At 38.2% G+C, this 19599-nt stretch overlaps 1 protein-coding gene across 17 annotated transcripts in view; it reads right to left on the reverse strand.

Annotated features, from left to right (window-relative positions):
* NEB (nebulin) overlaps nt 1-19599 on the reverse strand; it is a 204397-nt gene that overhangs the window by 138910 nt on the left and 45888 nt on the right. For all 17 annotated transcript variants that reach the window (XM_065931527.1, XM_065931542.1, XM_065931541.1 and 14 more), the window contains exons 34-47: nt 19300-19506; nt 17173-17277; nt 16124-16231; nt 13905-14216; nt 12729-12935; nt 10785-10889; nt 9185-9292; nt 7928-8239; nt 7198-7404; nt 6620-6724; nt 6354-6461; nt 5196-5507; nt 3857-4063; nt 674-778 (exon numbers count right to left, since the gene is read on the reverse strand). In XM_065931527.1, the coding sequence (XP_065787599.1) occupies nt 674-778; nt 3857-4063; nt 5196-5507; nt 6354-6461; nt 6620-6724; nt 7198-7404; nt 7928-8239; nt 9185-9292; nt 10785-10889; nt 12729-12935; nt 13905-14216; nt 16124-16231; nt 17173-17277; nt 19300-19506 (2508 nt within the window). The remainder of the gene's footprint in view (nt 1-673; nt 779-3856; nt 4064-5195; nt 5508-6353; nt 6462-6619; nt 6725-7197; nt 7405-7927; nt 8240-9184; nt 9293-10784; nt 10890-12728; nt 12936-13904; nt 14217-16123; nt 16232-17172; nt 17278-19299; nt 19507-19599) is intronic.

Raw genomic sequence — 19599 nt, forward strand, 5'->3', positions numbered from 1 at the left:
AGAAGAAAACAAAATAGCTGTGTTCTTTCATCAAAATACTTTCACTGTTTTGCAATGGACATTTTTATGTGTATAATTGTATGGATTCTACAATCCAAAAAGAAGTCAACTATCCCAAATCCCTATGTAATTCAAACAAACAAAAGAAAAAATACCTGGTAGGATTTGAGGGTTTCCAAGCAACTGGTTAAGATGAGAAAGGAAGTGAAATAAAACCCCTATGCAGTTTCTAACAGTACGTGTTGCACATTCCTTATGGGGCTTGACCTAAATTCTTCAAAATGTTCTTCCCTATCCATTTAACTTTTCCCAATACTCCCTCTTTAGAAACATTTCAAAAGCTTGGTAGAAGGACTCTAAGAGTCCTGGGATTCACTCTTTATCTCTTATCCTGGGCTCTAAGCCATTCTCTTTAATTCTCCTAGTTTGATAAAAGTACCCACCCCTAGAACAAAATCCAACTCCCTTTGAATTCCTAACTGCTGGGTCCAAGTTCCATCAATAGGCCTATTCCTATTCTTATCAAAGCAAGATGAGAAAGAGAAAGGTGCTCATTTGTGGATTCCCACTCATTTTCAAAACATTCTCTCTCAAAATTGAAACATTAATCTGTTACTTTGTTTTTACTAGTTCAAATGTAAAGAAAGATGACAGCAAGGGGAATCTTACTTACATCACTCATATTAATTGCATTTGCCTTTGCCAGAATAATCTGGGGGATATCAGGCATGATGTGAACTTTGGTTTTGTCGGCCTCCCATTCTTTTTTGTAGAGGTACTGGAAAGTTAAAAAAAAAAAAAAGAAAGAAAAAGAAAGAAAAAGAAATCAATGGAAGTCAATAATTAAAATTTTTAAAGTCATTTAGTACATATACACTGAAAGTGAAAGTGACAGTCGCTCAGTCGTGTCCGACTCTTTGTGACCCCATAGACTATATGGTTCATGGAATTCTCCAGGCCAGAATACTGGATGGGTAGCCTTTCCCTTCTCCAGGGGATCTTCCCAACCCAGGGATCGAACCCAGGGACCATACCCAGGGACCAAACCAACCCAGGGACCCACATTGCATGTGGATTCTTTACCAGCTGAGCCACAAGGGAAGCCCAAGAATACTGGAGTGGATAGCCTATCCCTTCTCCAGCGGATCTTCCCGACCCAGGAATCAAACCAGGGTCTCCTACATAGCAGGCAGATTCTTTACCAACTGAGCTATCAGGGAAGCCCCATACATACTTATTATTTTACACAAATATCAATAATTTATGTGGTTTTGTTAGCTCACTCTTATATTTTTAAAGTTTAAAAGAAAAATGTGCTCAAACAAGATAGTGGAGAGAATGTAAAATGGAAAGTAAAATGTCCTGTCTTCCTATTTTACAGCCTGGATATAGCATTTCCATCTTAGAATTTTCTAGGCATATTAAAATCCACATATAGTCCTTTTGAAATATAAATGAAGTTATATATATTATTCTACATCTTGCTTTTTTACTTAATATTATAGGCTAGACATCTTTTAGCCTTCTTAAAATAATTAACTTCACTCATTTAAAGAGCTGCGTGGTATTCCATGAAGAGGTGTCACCTAATTGATTTAACCAGTTCTCCATTGATAGACATTTAATTTGTTGTTTTCATTTTCTTCTACAGTAAGCAATGATGCCATAATCTTTGTGGTGATTTGGAGATGCACCACCCAGATACTCATTCAAAGAAGGACTTGGTGCCCCAACTGTTTGCAGACAGCTTCCAAACTGTCACGAGCTTCAGGGTTTTGCTGCCTCACTCAAGAGTACATCTCCCCGGTGGCCACATACAGGGATCTTCAGAGTCGAGGTACGAAGTCCTGGCCATTTTACCCAGCACAGGACACTCCTGACAGGCTGTGTCCACTCAAGAGCCCTGGCACTGACCTAGGCTTTGTAAGGCCAGCATCCCAGTTGGACCCCTCTTGCCAGGTCTGCCTCCCACGGGTACTGATCCCCGAAAAATGCCCTGTACTCCAAATTCCACCTCAGCATCTCCTTTTGGAGACCCTAACCTGCAACAAATACTAACATGTATTTGTACATATGTATATCTTTGCACTTACATAAGGCCTTCTGAAGGGCTTTGGGTGGATGAATTTTAATTTTAATTAACACTAGCAAAAAGTAGTTTACATTAACTTTCTTTGCAATACTGTATATCACACAGGTTTTTAATTTCTGGAAATCTTGTAGGTGAAAAATGCTATCTCTGTTTTAGCCAGGTTTGATTTAAAAAATAAAAACAAATCTTCTAGAGTCTTCTTCTAGATCAGGGGTTGATAAATGTCAAGAGTCAGATAGTAAATAATGTTAGGTTTTGCAAGTCACAGAATCTCTGCTATTAACTACTCAAATCAATTCTGCTATTACAGTGCAAAAGTGACCACAGACAATATGCAAATGAAGAGCTGTGGCTGTGTTACAATGAAACTTTACTTAAGAAAGCAGTAATTTTCTGATCTCTTCAAGACAAACACAACCAATCAGAACTATGCAGTGATGAAAATGTTCTGTGTCAACCAACACAACTCCTAGCCACACAGGGCTACCAATCACTTGAAATGTAACTAATGTAAATAAAGAACTGAATTAGTATTATTTAATTTTAATTGACTTAGATTTGTCATCACATGTGGCTAGTGACTATAGTATTAGGCAGTGCAATTCTAGTGGAAAGAGCAATGCTTATTCCTCAGAGTCCTGGCTCTAGTCTAGACCAGCTGATTCACCCGCTGTGTGTCTCTAAGGGAGGTGCCTTGCCTCTCTGGGCCACACTTTCCTCAGCCCTGCAATAAAGGGATTCAACCTGATGATCACCAAGATACTTCTCAGTGCTAGCATTTGCTATTTCTATGATTCTCATCTTGGCATCAGTAGTGTAAAATGATAATCATTAACACTGGAAAAATTAAAAAGTGTTTAAAAAATAAATGTATGTTTATGATAGTTTATAATTCTATATCTTAAAAGGGACACTGAGATTTGTGCCTTGTGTTGACAAGTCCCTTTCAAAGAGTCTGATCTTTTTGACAAGTTTCTATCTCAGAAGATTCCAGAGGATTTACTTGGAAACTTAGCATAATACAGCTCTTTCTACATCACTTTCTGCAACTGTATCATGTTAGGTCCAAATTATTTTTCCCCTTTTTGGTTAATCAATGGCATTTCTAGTTGTGATCTGCCCAATATAATCAATGCTGCTGTAATTATTCTGTTATCTGCAACTTGAAAACATGTGTCCAAGGAAAAAGGGTAAAAACAAAACAGGGTGATGTACTTGTTTGCTTGTTGGTCATGAAATCAACTAATCGCTAATAATGTCAAACTACAGTGAGAATTTTCTAAAGACTGGAATCATTATGGATCCAAGGAACTAGTGGTGGAGAGCAATTGCTCTCAGGATTGGCCAGAGAAGTTTCTGGCTCAGAAATGCTGCTACAACCATGTAATCTAGGAGTTTTCTTTTATTCCAGCAAAGAGTAAGCAAGCAAGGGTGGGCTGCAACACATAGCTGTTATAAGCCCTACAATCTACTGATTCAGCATTATGAACTTCTACTCAATTTCACCTGAAACAAGTAGGACTCATTTTCAAGATTTGCATTAAAAAAGTCTATACTTACGTTTACTGGGTAGGGTGGTTCATTAAACATTTGAAGAGGGCACTTTATTAGGACTAATTTCTATCTTTTTCTTTAACTATAAGACCCTTTTTTAGAGGAAACATTAACTATGATGCTCTAAAACTATTATCAAAACCTGTAGATTAAATGTAAGATATTCCTGGCTTATTTCTGTAGTTAACACTACATTATTGAAAGACTCACTTCATTCATAATTTTTGCATTATTCTTGGCCAAAACCATGTTCATCGAGTCCATCAAGGTGGAATACTTCAAAGTGTCTGGATGCTGGCGGTACTTCTTTTCACTGATAATCTCCATGGCTTTCTTGTTTTTCTCAGCCTCCAGGGAGCCCAGAGGGAGCCATCCAATGCCTTTCATGAAGTCAGCATAATCAGCTTTGTACTGATTCTGCAAAAGAGGAAAAGTTTGAGGATGAGAAGAAATCACAGCTTCTTAGAATCATGAGCAGGTATTTAATATTCCATAGGTTTCCCCTTCAGTTTTCAACCAATAGTATATTCAACTTCAACTACTTATATCCCTAACTTTCTTTTTCACATTTCTTTGCATGAGAAATTTAAAACAAGCAGTAGTATCTTTGTGATTTCTCTCAATACCTTCATAAAGAAAAAAATGTTAAGAAATACCAAATAGATCAATCTACCATGTGACTACTATCTCAAGAAAGGTGACCATGCTGGACTAACTCTTACAAAAACCTCCAAGTCCCCTTGGCTAATAGATGACTCATTTCTATCTTTAGCTATAAGCCTTTGAGCAGCCACCACAGTTACAACTCCTTCAGGTATGCCAGAAAACCTCATCAGTACTTTGTGCAAATTTCATTGCTTCCCTCCTCTGTTCTGACATTTCCCTCTATAACTGTACCATAGTTGCTTTCACTCAGATACTTATGTACCCCTCCAACTATAGCTCAGCTCCTACATTTCTAAAAAAAATATATAGACTTGGTGTGGCCTGCCTTTAGTTCATAATTTAAATTCATTTCTCCCAGCCACCAAAGGGCCTCTGTAGCTGAATTCTTGGTTTTCCACCCTTTGTACCTTCCTCACATTTATTCTAATAGCTGTTTCAGCCATCATCTCCTATTTCATCAGTAAGTAAGAAAGGCAATTACAAGGTCAGAATTGAAAGCTGTTTGGGAATGAGGGGCAATAGCTCTCAAGTTATCTGACTTTTTGCTTCATCTCTTATTCCTTAATCAGGAACCATAAAAGGTATGGAAGCTGTAAAAACTGCCAACTTTCTCAACTATACGTATTTCCTTCAACAAATTCTTTCTGAAACCAAATTCATTTGCTGTTCCTGAATCTAACATCCAGCAATGCTCACAACAATAATAGATCAGATTCATTCCTTTGTGTTTAAAAAAATTCAATCTAAGGTAAAACATGAAATATCTTATTGGGAAATTACATACGAATTTCTTTTTGGATTTTCAAAATGTCATGACTTAGAGTCTTTCATAATTTGCTTATCATCTCAAAATAAATGCTCTGCAAACGTGGCTGTCACGTACATCACTTTGAATCTGCATCATGTTTTTGGCCAATTCCAAGCTCATGGCATCAGGAAGCATGTTGTAGGTATGGATCACGTTCCTGTAGTTGGCATTGGTGGCCACCTCCTGAGACTTCTTGGCGGCCACCACACTAAGCATGTCCACCGGGGTGTGGAAGGATGTCTTGGACTTCTCATATGCCTTTTTGTACTCCCGGTCCGACTGCATCTTGGCCACCTGCATGAAGTGCACCAACTTGGGGTCGTCCTCGAGGCTCCGGAAGCCAATCTGTTTGCCTTTGGCTTGTTCGTAGGCTTGCTTGTACTTGTACTGTAGATGGAAAAGGCACATGGACAAGAGACAGTGAAGAAAAGAGAACAAAATTAATTCACTAGATGCCATTAGCTTATTCATGGATTTAGGGCTACTCTAGAAAAGGAAGATTTGCTGGGGATGGCACAGGGAGCAAACTACTTTACTTCAAATTTCTTGCCAGAATTGAGACCATGAGGGAAAGAATCGTCTCAGAGTTAATCAAAGAGAGGTGCAAATAAGTTGCTTTAGGGAGACTTAGAAAGAGGCTTTTCCCACTCAGCCAGGTAACCAATGGAAAAGGCTGCAGGGCACCATTTCTCTACATTCAGGAAAGAGCCTGGTAATGAAATCTTCTGGGTAAAATGTATAGCTCATATCTCGATGTTTGCTTAGAATTGCCCACTAACAATTTAATTTTGGGGCTTCCCAAGTGGCACTAATGGTAAAGAACCTGCCTGCCAATGCAGGAGATTTAAGAGAAGCGGGTTCGATCCCTGGGTCAGGAAGATCCCCTGGAGGAGGGCATGGCAACCCACTCCAGTATTCTTGCCTGGAGAATCCCATGAACAGAGGAGCCTGAAGGGCCACAGTCCATGGGGTCTCGAAGAGTTGGACACAACTGAAGCAACTTAGCACATAGCACAATTTAATTATAACAAGACCCTGTTACCTTTTACATTAAATAATGAACACATGATTAGAGGGTCCTTGGGCTGGGTGGAAGGGACGTGTCGTGTGTATTACAAAGGATGGGGGTCCCACCAACACTGAACAGAGCTGACTGTAGCTCCTACATACACACAAGCTTGGCTCATTTGCTTTTTTCCTTTATATTAAACAAAGCCCAGAGGAAGCACTTACATCACTGGCAATGTCCCTGGAGGCTCTTGCAGCCCTTATTGGGATGGCATCAGGCCTCAGATCATATCCTTTCTTCTTTTCTTCTTCCCAGCCAGCTTTGTACAGTTTCTAAATGACGAAGTAGAAAAATGCAAGCCTCTTAGTCAGGTTAGAACGGGGATCCTGATTTTAAAGTGGTTGGCATGTGGGAGACAGATATCCCACAAATACTAGTTTCCTTCAGCCTCCCTGCCCCTCATTTTTGTTGCTGTTGTTCACCTACTTACATCACTCATGGTGATCTGGTTTACTCTGGAGAGTAAAATGTCTGGAGTATCAGGCATGACATGAATAGTGGTCTTGTCTTTGTTCCATTTCTCAGTGTAGAGCCTCTGCAACAAGAAAGGCCGTACATGACTATACGAATATAGTCTGCAGGACAAATCTGCAGTGTGCTCTCTCAGGGTGAGGGAGAGACCCACAGTTCCAGGGCAGAAGAGGGTCAACTTGATATTGGAAAATGAAGCAAACAGCAAGAAGATAGGCTGATGAGACTGAGCACATGAGTTTAAAAAAATCATCAAACATGGGAACCCTCTTTCTACTGAAACAAATGCATTCCTGCCCCAACCACACACTACAGGGGGTTTTGTGGTTCCATCACACACTCAGCATGGTGTTGACAGCCTGGGGTCAGTATAAGTTGGAGCCCCCTAGATACAACAAATCTAGATACCCTTCCACCACCATGGCCATGATCATCAGAAAGATGAAAACGCTGATGAAGGTCAAAGTGGTGATGCCCGGTTCAATGGCCCGAGCACCGCGGGAGTTCTGAGGCTGAGACCAGCGGGTGAGTTCTTACCTTGTCCATAATCAGCTTGTTACTTTTGTTTAGTGCTTGCTCCATTGTGTCCATGGCATATGTGAACTTCAGCTTCTCGGGGTGCTGGCGGTACTTCTTCTCACTGAGAATCTCTCCTGCTTTCTTTGCCTTCTCTACCTCCAGTGACTCTAATGGCATCCAGCCAATCCCTTTCATCCAGTTGGTGAAGTCAGATTTGTACAAGTTCTTTACAAGGAAAAAGGAAATTTAATTGCAGAAAGAGTCAAGGCTTGGGTTTCTTCAGACAGATTATTTGCCCATTTTTTAAAAAAAGGATAGGGAGATGGTGAGAATAACCCATATTTTATTCCCTACCATCCTTCAGAAAAAGAAATTAATTCTAAAAGTGAATGTATTCATGGTAGTTTTGAACAGACAATCCTGACCCAATCCCTTTAAAAATTTAAATTTCTTGGGGAAAAGTTAACAAAATTTTACATTGGAAGGAATATTCTATAGCATCCATTTGGACCTCTTAGTCTTTCACAGAATACATCATATACTGGGTCTGACATCTGAAGTTTTAAAAAATACATATAATAACCAAAGAAAACTATATATATATAGTTCAAATGAGTAAAATCCTAAAACCTCCAATTCTGGAGAAGATCCCTAATTACAGTGAGTCCAACCAGGTTTAGGATGGAGTGAGCCACCAGTAGACATGGACAACTCATTCTATGCTGACAATCTGATGAATGCTACGTACATCACTCTGAATCTGCATCGCATTCCTGGAATGCTCCACGTTCAAGGCGTCAGGCAGCAGGGTGTAGTGGTGGAAGGGTTGTTTATAATTCATGTTGGTGGCAACCTCCTGAGATTTCTTGGCTGCTGTCACGCTGAGCATATCCAAAGGTGTGAGATACTTGGTCTTGCTAGCTTCATAGCCCTTTTTGTACTCACGATCTGACTGCATTTTGGCTACATTCATGAAGTGAACCAGTTTAGGATCATCCTGAAGACTGCGAAATCCAATTTGTTTGCCTTTGGCTTTCTCGTAGGCCTCCTTATATTTGAACTATAAGGAAAAGAAGAGCAAATGGAAGTTTGATAGGGTAGACTGTAGGAAAGTGTTCAATTGAATTTATATCACAGGTTAAGCAATAGACAAATTGTCTGAATCTATGTAACATCCAAGTTTTTAGTATTTTTAAATAACTACCAAAATATTTCCAATGGATGCTCTTGGGATCTGCTCTGGGGATAATTAAAAATGGAATAAGTTGCAGCTTATATCTATATTAGTCATAAGTAGATTCTCTGAATATGCTCAAAGGTTCCTAAAAAGTTTATTAAGGATTTGGTGTACATAGTTTTTACTATGCTTCTTTGATTAATTTGTATTACCTTATTAAATATTTGCATAATCCTGAGTAAATTTCAGCAAAGACATTATAAAAACAACATACTAGACTCCAAATGAATATGTTTATACTATGTCAAGGTATTATATCAATTCATATAGAAAATAAAACTTAATTTGTAAAAAGCAAATTAAGTAAGTAAATAAGTAAGCATAAAACTTACAACAGAGAACTAAAATACTGTCATATGATCTATAATTCTTCCTGGTTTTCCATAAGTCACCAGATGTTTTTCTTTATGGAAATTATACACTATTGTATTCTTTTAAAATACTGGGAGACTTTTTTGATTTAGTGGTATTTCAGTATACCAAGGTTTTTTTCTTAACAAAATCCAAATAAAAAATTGTTTTCACATTCATAATAATAATAATGAGAATTTCAAGTATTTCAGAATTTAAAAAAGTCCTATCCTTCATAACTGAATTGAGCTTTTAAATATTTTTAAGAGAAGATAAAAAAATTGGTACAAAAGATATTAGGAAATATTTTTATATTACAACCTTTATTTGCTTTCTAATATAGCTCATATAACCTCATATACCATGTAAAGATTTGTAAAATACAAAGAAAGCTTGCTACTTTCAAATTAGACTTACATCGCTAGCAATATTCCTTGAACTTTTTGCAGCAACGATGGGAATGGCATCTGGTCTCAAATCATAGCCCTTAGCAAGGGTTTTCTTCCAATCTGCTTTATAATGAGACTTGGAAAAAAGGAAAGATTATTTTAATATTTGACATAATTAAAAGAAAAATTAAACAGGATGCCAAAATCTTCATGATATATCCCTTTCTATTAAAAAATTCAGAGCTAGGGCTCTTTGTTCATCTTTTAGGGATCTACTAGATTCTTTTAAAAAAATATATCAGTAAACTGTATACACAGCATGATCTCAACTGCTGTAAAAATTGTATATGTTTGTATAAAAAAAACCAGTGGAAAGGTAATGCTTTGAATGTGGGATAACAATACTCATTTTTTATAATTCTCTATACTTTTCAATTTTTCTATAATAAGCATGTAACGCTTTTATTTTCTTGTTTTTTTTGTATGAAGCATTTTAAACTTACACAAAGATGTGGATAGTAAAATTAAAAATTCAGACATAGTACTACCCTGCTTTAATTAACCTTAATGTTTAAATATTACTTATAAAAGTAGGAAAAACTTTTAAATAAATCAAAAGCATAAAAATGAGTACTTAAAGATTGTCTATTTGGTGACAAAAGAGAGTCTAAAATGTTAGGAAGAATGACTAAGTCATCCTTTAAGAAATGAACAATTTTATCCAGGTTTGACTATGTCTTTAAATTAGAATTTACCAATTTGATTTAAAAGCAAAATGAAATAATTCATAATAGTACATTTAAACATCACCACTAATTAAGTATCCAAGAGAGATGCTGCTGCTGCTGCTAAGTCACTCCAGTCGAGTCACATACAAAAAAAAAATTTCTAAAGAAAATTGTGCTGAGCATTTTTAGAAGTTTAACAAATAGCCAAAAGTCAGAGATAGCAATACTTAAAATTACTACTGATTGTGCACTCCTGATTTTCCAATGTCTGTCCCAATTTCTTTCACTTTTTATTTTATTTTATTTTTTTTCACTTTTTAAAAAATGGAACATAGACTACTAGATTAATTTAACAACTAATGAGTCATAGCCCACATTTGGGAAAAGTCTGCATTAAATGAAATGAATGCTACCTGTAGCCTCATGTTCTATGATAAGAATCCAATCTGGAGACTATTGATTTGCAAATTGGTCCCCGGAGAAACTTAAGGAACAGGCTAAACTCTCCAGCTTGGTAGGTGACAGGTTTAATAAACAAGGGAACTTAAACAGATGTTTGCAACTGCCCACCGGAGCCATACTAGTTTATTTAGGCCTCAACTAGATTCAGCCCAAGTGGTCTCAACAACACATTGGTCTCTCAAAGCCGAGTCCTTAAAAATGGCTCCCACTGGGAACAGTGGGCAGAATGTACATTCCAAGAACAGGAGCAGGATAAGGAGCTTCCGATTGCCCGGGTCCAGCTCCAGGGTCACCCGACAGCCTTGTCCTCTCAATGAGCTTCTCCAACAAAGACTCAAAGGGCCCACACTCAGTGTTGGCTCCCTCTAAAATTCCCAGAGCTGGAAAGGGGAGGCCCCTGTGTGCAACACTAAGACAGGCACCCGGCCAAATACTCACGTCACTCATGTTGAAGGCATTGACCTTGGCTTGAATAAACTGGGGCACGTCGGGGTCCAGAGTATACTTGTGCTTCACTTTCTCTCCCTCCACCTTGTAGTTCAGCTAAAAACAAAGGAGGCAGCACGCGAACTGTGTTAGCTAACATAATGTAAGTTTCACCTAGCACACGTTCCTTTAAAAAGGAAGACTACCATTTGTGTTTTTCCATTCACAAGGCAATTAGCTACTCTATCATGCAGAGGAAGTGTTGATGGACATATTCATCCACTCATTCCACCAATATTTATTGTACAATGGTGTGGGACAATTGGCAGTGTGGTAGGTCCTTGTGTTTAAAGTGTTCAAGTTTATTTAATAAACAAATAAATAAATAAAAGCTGACCTTGGAGTTTATAGTCCTGCAGGGCAAACAGAATAAACACAAACTGCAAGGTTAGCAGTTTGTGTTAGCTAGAATTTGTGGTGTAAAGTAAATAACTTTAGGAACGAAGCAAAAGGGGACATCAAAGGCTCTCTAGAAAGGTAGCATGGATGCTCAAACATGAAGAAAGGGGAAGGGTCTGGGCAGAAAAGGGGCATTCAGAGTCCTGGGTCTGGAAAGGCACAGCCAGCTTGAGGGACTGAAGGTCACAGAGGGCTCTGAGGGGGTCCCAGAGGGATCAGACAGGGGGAGGCAGGGCTACAGAGCTGAGGGCCTTTTCGTTTCAGCCAAGTTAACAAGTCTAGATTTTGAGTTTGAGAAGTTACTAACAGGCTCTAAGTATGAGAAGGACATGACTCATGTTTTAAGACGGTCTTTTGGGTTGTCATGTGCGACCTCAGGCAGGGAGTCCAGATAATGGATTCTTGTAGCTGTCCACGTGAGACAGATGGAGGCCAGAACTAGGGCTGGCGGCCCCTGAAAGACGGAAGTGCTCCAACAGGCCGGCTGAGAGAGTGGGGAGGTAACCAGCAGATGCACTGATGCACGGGTTCACACGGCGAGGTGTCAGCGGTGACCGCCGGCTTTCCAGCTTGAGTAACTAAGGAGACGTTGATGGCATTTACTGGGACAGGGAGCTCATAAACTGAGTGTAGGGTTTTGCTAGCTAACAGGGAAAACACCGTGAAAAGTGACACTTTGTCAGTGCAAGAGAAGTTGCAAGAATCTATACCATTTAGTGCCACTAAAATTGAATTAATCTTGAAACATCTGTGGTAATGTGGGACTGGTCTGAGAAATAAAATCCACAGTTAACCCTCAAATCTGAGCCAAAGAATGCATTTCCTGTCTTCAAATATATCTGGGACCAAACACACATAATTTCTTCCCTCCTTTGTTTTCTATTTACCGCCCTCTTTCTGGTGGAGGTATCGTAACATGACTCTGAACTTATCAAATGGGATGAAACACAGCATTGTTATTAGCCTCTGACTAAGAAAAAGGGTCCAGATAGACCTGAGCTTAGAAAGGAGACTCCAGATGGCTCTGAAAGTAAACTACTTCATGCCTCCCTAGAGGCCTCTCTTAGAATATAAGGCTATGTTTGGGGTTTTTGGTTTTGTTTTTTTTTTTGGCAAAAAGATCAAGACATTAGCCTTCTTTTCATTTGCCTAGGTAGAACTCTTGCAACTGAGAGCAATAAATATCAGGTTTGCAATTCAGACAAGGTCACATTTGATAATAGTAATAATTTCTTTCCACATCGATAATGTAGGGGTCTGCTTATGAATAACATAGGCTCTCCACATTTGGAAAATAAAGCAAACTTGGAACATCCTCCTTCTCTCCTCCCTGTTCTTCAAGTCCCAAGTTGCTTCAAAGGTAAAACCCTTTGAATATAGCTCTGAAAGCAGCTGATTTAGTAACACAGATGCATGCTCACGGATTGAGTTAAGGACGGTGGAGTAGCTGGTCCGGGGTTATTCACAGACAAAACCATTTGAGGGGAAACCACTTACATCACTTAGCTGCTTTGTGTTGTGCTGAGCCAAAACCATGCCCATGGAATCAGGCACACTTGTGAACTTGATGGTATCTGGGTGCTGTCTGTACTTTTTCTCATTTAATGCATCGCCTGCTTTTTTGACCTTCTCAACCTCCAGAGAACCAATTGGGATCCACCCAATGCCCTTGAAGAAGTGGTTGTACTCATCTTTATATACATTCTGTAAGAGAGTAATCTCAGATGAGAAGATATCCTAGAGCACGCTCAAGGGATGTTCCGGAAATCTGCAATTTTATCCAGGGGGAAAGAAGAGCAGCCTGTCAGCATGCTTGTTTCTACAGTGGTGTTCTTGGCTGTCTGCCACAGAGCTTCTTACCCACAATTTGATCATAAGAAAGAGCAGTTCTGTCATTAGAGTGCATTATACATTCCAAGAGGGAATCTAGGACACATATTTCCACAGGTACTTCTTTAAAAATGTGCCTCTTTTGACAATAAATTGGGCTTTCTCCTTGATTTCACTGAAAACTCCACAACTTTTGCATTTCACCCACACTGTCCACCTAGGCCCCTCTGTCTCAGTGTGAGAGATACATTCTCATTGAGCAACAATAAATGAACACCATTTCTTCCTTTTACCAAGGACAATTTTTACAAAAACCTGGCTCCTGCAGCAGGAAATGCCCTGAATATTAAACACCTTCCTCATGTAGCTCTCCATGAATCACACTGCAATCACAAAACCTTCTTGGTTCACTACAGATGACTCGCTATATAGAGACACAGGCATAAGAGAATGACTTTGAGTTAAAACAAAAAAACCTTTCTGAATTCAGAAAGAATAGAGAATGCTCATATTTTGCATTGTACATATCACCATTGAAGCAGGCCCACCAGGAGCAACCATTCCCTCTTGTTGAGAACTAAGGTGGCTTATGTACTTAGTAGAATATGGCACTATATTTGATCCATAAGTTAGTAAAGATGTCAATGATCGTGAGGAGAGCACAGAAAGCTAGTAAAACACAGCTTGCCTACCATGCCTTTCTTACTGTTTCAATAATGACTGTGTATTTTAAAGTGCATTTTTCAAGTATCTTATTGTATTGCAAAGTCTAACTAAAATAGGAAGAAATGATCGCCCATTTATTATGAACATCTCTAGGTCTGCTGTATCATACATACTCACATCACTCTGAATTTGATTCACGTTCCTGACATGCTCAAGACTCAGAGCATCAGGGAGATGTGTGTAATGATGGATCGGCTGCTTGTAGTTGACATTGGTGGCAACATCCTGGGCCATCTTTGCAGCTGTAATGCTAACCATGTCCCCAGGGGTATGGTAGCTGGTCTTGGTGTTTTCATAGTTCTTCTTGTATTCACGGTCAGACTGTAACTTTGCCACATTCATGTAGTGGACCAGCTTGGGATCATCCTGGAGGCTTCTAAAACCCACTTGCTTTCCCTTTGCCTTCTCGTAAGCTTCCTTGTATTTATACTGCAGAGGAAGAATTTGGTTAGCAAAGTCCTAAGCACTGGGAACATTGGGTGCAACAAGTATATTCACACACAAAGAATATTATCACTTTCTAAAAGATGATGCAAGAAATGCATTCCATAACCTCCACCCAACACCCTCCAACCTGAGAAAGTTTAGAGTGAAAGCATTTTTTCCAGCAGTGCTAGGTTATAAATGAGTGTCATGATAAATTCAGGACCAGTTTCTTTTCTTTGTTATGAATTCTATAGATGATTTGCATGTTAAACTTTATATAAAACCCACTGAGTTTTCATACTTAATATAAACATGACACATTCTAAAATGTAAGACCAATCTCTCCTGGTTTTCCAAGGATGTGAATTTTCCTAATCCAACAGGTTAGTTCACATCACAGGATACTAGAAATACTTTTGTTTTCTGATTGCAGTGATATGTATACAACAGGTGCAGAAGAAATTTGAAGAACTCTACATGAAAGATGTTTATACTCATATCTCTTGGGTGGAGGATAGAAAATATTACTATGTTGTCTCAGGTTAACTTCATATGGTTTAAAAAAACCCTCTTCTTTTTAAGTGGCATCAACTTGGATGCTGCATAGGCAGGTAAGTAGCTGTGTTTTCACCCAACCCCATTTCTCAGCAGCTACTCTCCTAGGTTACTGCTGAAGCAGTGCAGATGAATTGAGGAACTGAAGAATAAGGGAGGAACCACTGAGCCCCTTCCCCGTCAGTAAAAACCTAACTACAAAAGCTCTGCTGTCCGAGGTCTCTCATGGTTAAAACTGGCAATGGGGTATAGATTAAGTTATACTCTAGGTAATAGGTCAGAACCTCAATTTTTATGTACAAGAATTCAAATCTACCCAAACTCTGAAGATGCTCTGTTCCTGTTGTTTAGCACTGACTTATAAACAAGAGTTTGGCAGGCAAAAGGATTATCCAGTGATTTCTAGACATATTAGAAAAAGTTCTATGTAAGGGCTAAAAAGAGAAATGATAATGTCATATTTTAGACCTTTACTTTCTCCTTAAACTAGATTTCATAGTGATGGGCAAACCTTTGAGGAACACATTTTCAATACCAGCCCTAAATGGAAGGCTGTAGAATTCTTATATACTATCTTCTACATGGTCTCTACATGTGGCTTCTTTCTTTTCTTGGCTCAAAACAAAATTGTAGCCTCTTCGAAGTTTGGGGGAGAATAGATACATGTATATGTATGGCTGAGTCCCTTTACTGTTCACCTCAAACTACCCCAACATTGTCTGTTAATCGGGTATACCACAATACAAAATAAAATGTTAAAAAAGAAACTGTAGCCACTGGAATAGGGCATGACAGTGAAATCTATGGGTGTGCATGCTTTTGGAAAATTTTGTTTTTCAATGATGGGAAGAAGTCAAGTGTATATTTTTTCTATTACAGATGAAATGGTTATCAATTCTACTATAGATGAAATAAATCAAAATTATATTCTAGAAAATTGGGTTTTTCCCATTTGGTTTATAAAATCTATCCATTTTATCTAACATCTTCTCAACCTTCTTAATACAATTATAATGCAGACAGTCATCTGAATTTATTGTGTTAGTGTCAGTCAGGGTGTTCTCCTTGAAAATAAATGTGAGCTGTGAGGGAAATGTGTCAGGGAAGGTAGTTTGGGTTATGAATCAGAGGAGAAAGCTGCTTTCAGATTAATGACAGCTGTACCAAGTAGGGTCAACCAAAAAGAACCACAAATTGTTGAAAAAGTGACAGGTTTTCAAAGCAGTATTTGTGGAGAATTTCAATGTCATTAATTCAACATATTGTTCTCAATGTGGTATCACTTTAACAAGCACCCATTTGATTACTTTTTAAAAAGGCAATCCACCAATATTTCACCCAGAGGTTTTACTCACGTCACTGGCAATATTTCTCGATGCCTTGGCTGCAGTGATGGGTATAGCATCACCCAGCACATTGGTGCCCTTGGCTATTAAATCATGCCAGTCCCGTTTATAACACACCTGGGATGGAAAAGGAAAAAGAAGTTGGCATGCTGTGGGGTCATTAGCCACAGTGATTCCTCAACAGCCGGGATTGTTTTGTTCTTTCCCAGAGAGAAGCTAGAAGAATCTCCTATAGCACACACTGACTTTGAGAAGTCACGCTAATGGTAAATCAACTATATTTCAATTTTTAAAAAGTTACTTTAGCAAAATGTCATACTTTATACAGCTAAAATTATTAGACTCTGTACTAATTATTCACCCAAGTCTGGTTTAGGCACATATTGAAGAGGGATACTGAGACACTGGAGTGGATCCAGAGGAAAGTAATCAAGGTTCTAGAAACCACAGTATGTGAGGACCAGCTGGAGAAAACGAAATTGTTGCGTCTTATGAAAGGAAGATCTAGGGAAGACCTGTAGTTAGCTTTAAAATTTTTAGGGTTATTGGTTTAAAAAAAAGCATTTATTCTTATTTTTCTGGAGGATTAAAAACTTCCTTCATGTGCAAAACTAGGAAAATGAGAGGAATAGGGGTTGAGGTCTAAACAAAGAAAAAGGCTATCCCCTAACAGTTGTCCTAGTACACGCTAGCTCAGTAGTAAAGAATCCGCCCACAGTTCAGGAGACACTGGTTCAATCCCTGAGTGGGGAAGATTCCCTGGAGAAAGAAATGGCAACCCACTCCAGTATTCTGGCCTGGAAAATCCCATGGACAGAGGAGCCTGGTGGGCTATAGTCCATGGGGTCTCAAGAGTTGGACAGTACTTAGCGACTAAACCAGCACCACCACCACACTTAAAAAGGTCGACTCAAGAAGTTCAGAGCAATCATTATGAGGTATGATCTAATGGGGTTTTAGAGAAAATTGATCTAAATTGTCAAGGCCTTGTCATACTCTAAAATTCTATTATTTTATTATCAGGTCTGGCTTTCACACCCCATCAAAACCACACTTACATCACTTAAATTGTAAGCATTGCACTTGGCCTGAAGAAATTGAGGAAGATCAGGACTCATTGTATATTTATGTTTCACATCTTCTCCTTTAGCTTTGTATAAGATCTACAACACATAGTCACAAAAATAAAATGCATTATGGATGGTACAAAAAGGAAACTATATTAATCACAGGCTTAAAGGAGTTTTTCTTGGCATAATCTCCTACTATTTCTATTGTTTAAAATGATCAAAGGCATCGTCATATTTTAAGAAACTCAAGATCTTGATATCTTAAGGAAAACACAACAGCCCCTGTATTAGAGAGAAAAAAATCCTAAGAAAATTGAAATCTTTGCTTGCCAGAAATGAATAGAAAATGAGTTTAAATGTGAAATCCTAACATGAATAAAACAATTCACTAAAGCCAGAAAAAAGTCATTTTTTTGTTAGTAGAGTTAGTTCTTACAGTCTTATGTTTTGTTTTTTATTCTTAGAAAAAAGTTAGCTAGCATGAGTCAATTCTGCTAAAAAACTTTCTATTATAATATCAGTAAGGCACATGATAATTGTCTCATAATGTAAAGGTGCTTACATGTAAATCTAGCATATACAAAAGGTTTACCACTTCAAATTTGCCCTATTTTGTCATTTTAAAGATGTCTGAAAGACATCAAAATGTGTGGCACAGGAATCATACCATGTCCTCCTCTTGATAATTTTAAAAAAATTGCTTAATTTCTAAAACTAAAACAGAATCAGAATCTCAAGCAGATTTTTCATCTCTTGTTTATCATTTATCATATATACCTCCACTTCTTTAGCATGGAATACCATATGGAAACCTATGTACATGTATCAGAAGTAAAATCTGAAATGACTAATATCTAAATGAATCCCCAAATACAAAATAATTCCTTGTAGGAATCTAAGAGCTATCTTCACTTCTTCCTCACTGCCTTTAGAAACCATCTCTACTAATTCTGAGAATCTCATTAATTTCACCTTCTAAACATTTCCTTTCCCACAGCTATTGCTGAGTTAAGCCCTAATAAGGCTTCTGTTGAATTTCTATAGCAGCTTTCTAATTCATCTCCTTGCCTCCAATCTTTCCCTTCTCCAATATAACCTCAGCATTTTTTGCCAACTACTTTTAAAACACAGATCTCATTACAGAACTCCATGGATTAAACATCTTCAGAACTTCCTGTAACCTGCCCACTGAAGTCCAGACTATGAGTTAGCATGCAAGACCCTCAATAATTGGTTATAATCCTGCATTCTTCATCCTTCACTGTCCTTCCATTCACTAGTTCTTGACAGTCATGTTTTTCATTTTGCCAGGAAAGTGGCCTTTCTTATTTGCCAGAGAGGCTCTGGCAAGGAGTTGCCCTCTCCCCTTGTACCTACTTAGCACCTGCTTCTCCTGTAACATTTGTCTCTCCATATGGTGATGCTGTTTCTATCCATGCTTCTGTCTTCTACTCTTGTTCTGTATTTGTTTTATCCTATATCCTACTCATCTTCCTCTATCTTTATATCATCAGCACAGAATACAGTGGAAAGTATTCAAAAACATTTATTCATTGAAATAATGAGTGTGTTTTTGATGTCCCTTTATTACTCTTCCATACACCAAAATTTCCTTTAGATCTATCGTTAGCCAGACCATATACATTGTTCATGGACAGGCAGGCAAACAATTTACTAATCTCCACCAAGACATAAGTAAAGTCTCTCTAATAATTGTGTATGATGAATTCTGAGGTGGAAAATCAAGTACTCATGTATTATTTCACCGTATTAATATTTTACATATGAAAAGCAAATACAGAAATCTTTATATAGAATGGACTATGATGAATTTGCCACAATAAGATGTGGGGATTTAAGAACAGAATGTTTTGTACTTTGTCAAATTTATTCAGTAACACAGAATTTCGAGGCAGTTAAAAATGGAAGATGTTTTAAAAAGGAAGGTAAAAAGCAAAATAGAAAATGTTAGTATCCAAAATAAAAATAATTATAATTATTATTTTTAAATACAATAATAATTCTAAAAGGAACAGAATAAAAATTTAAAATGGCAAGCTGATTTTTTTAAAGCCTCCCTCCATTCTCCTGCATGCTCAGTTTTGCTGTACTCACATCACTGACTTGCTGTGTGTTCTGTTTTGCCTGGACCATAACTGGGGAGTCCACGATGCTGGTAAATTTGAGGGTATCTGGATGTTGCCTGTACTTCTTTTCATTCAGGGCATCACCTGCTTTTTTAACTTTTTCCACCTCCAGACTGCCAATGGGTATCCAGCCTATGCCTTTCATCCAGTTGTTGTAGTCTTCCTTATAGACATTCTACAGCGAAAGGGGAAGACAGGAGTGAGTGCCCCAGGCAGTGGGTTCTCTCACAAGGCTCCCACCTTACAGGGAGACTGTCATGTGGAGTCA

The sequence above is a fragment of the Muntiacus reevesi genome, chromosome 3 (genome assembly GCF_963930625.1).
Source record: "Muntiacus reevesi chromosome 3, mMunRee1.1, whole genome shotgun sequence".
NCBI classification, from domain to species: domain Eukaryota; kingdom Metazoa; phylum Chordata; class Mammalia; order Artiodactyla; family Cervidae; genus Muntiacus; species Muntiacus reevesi.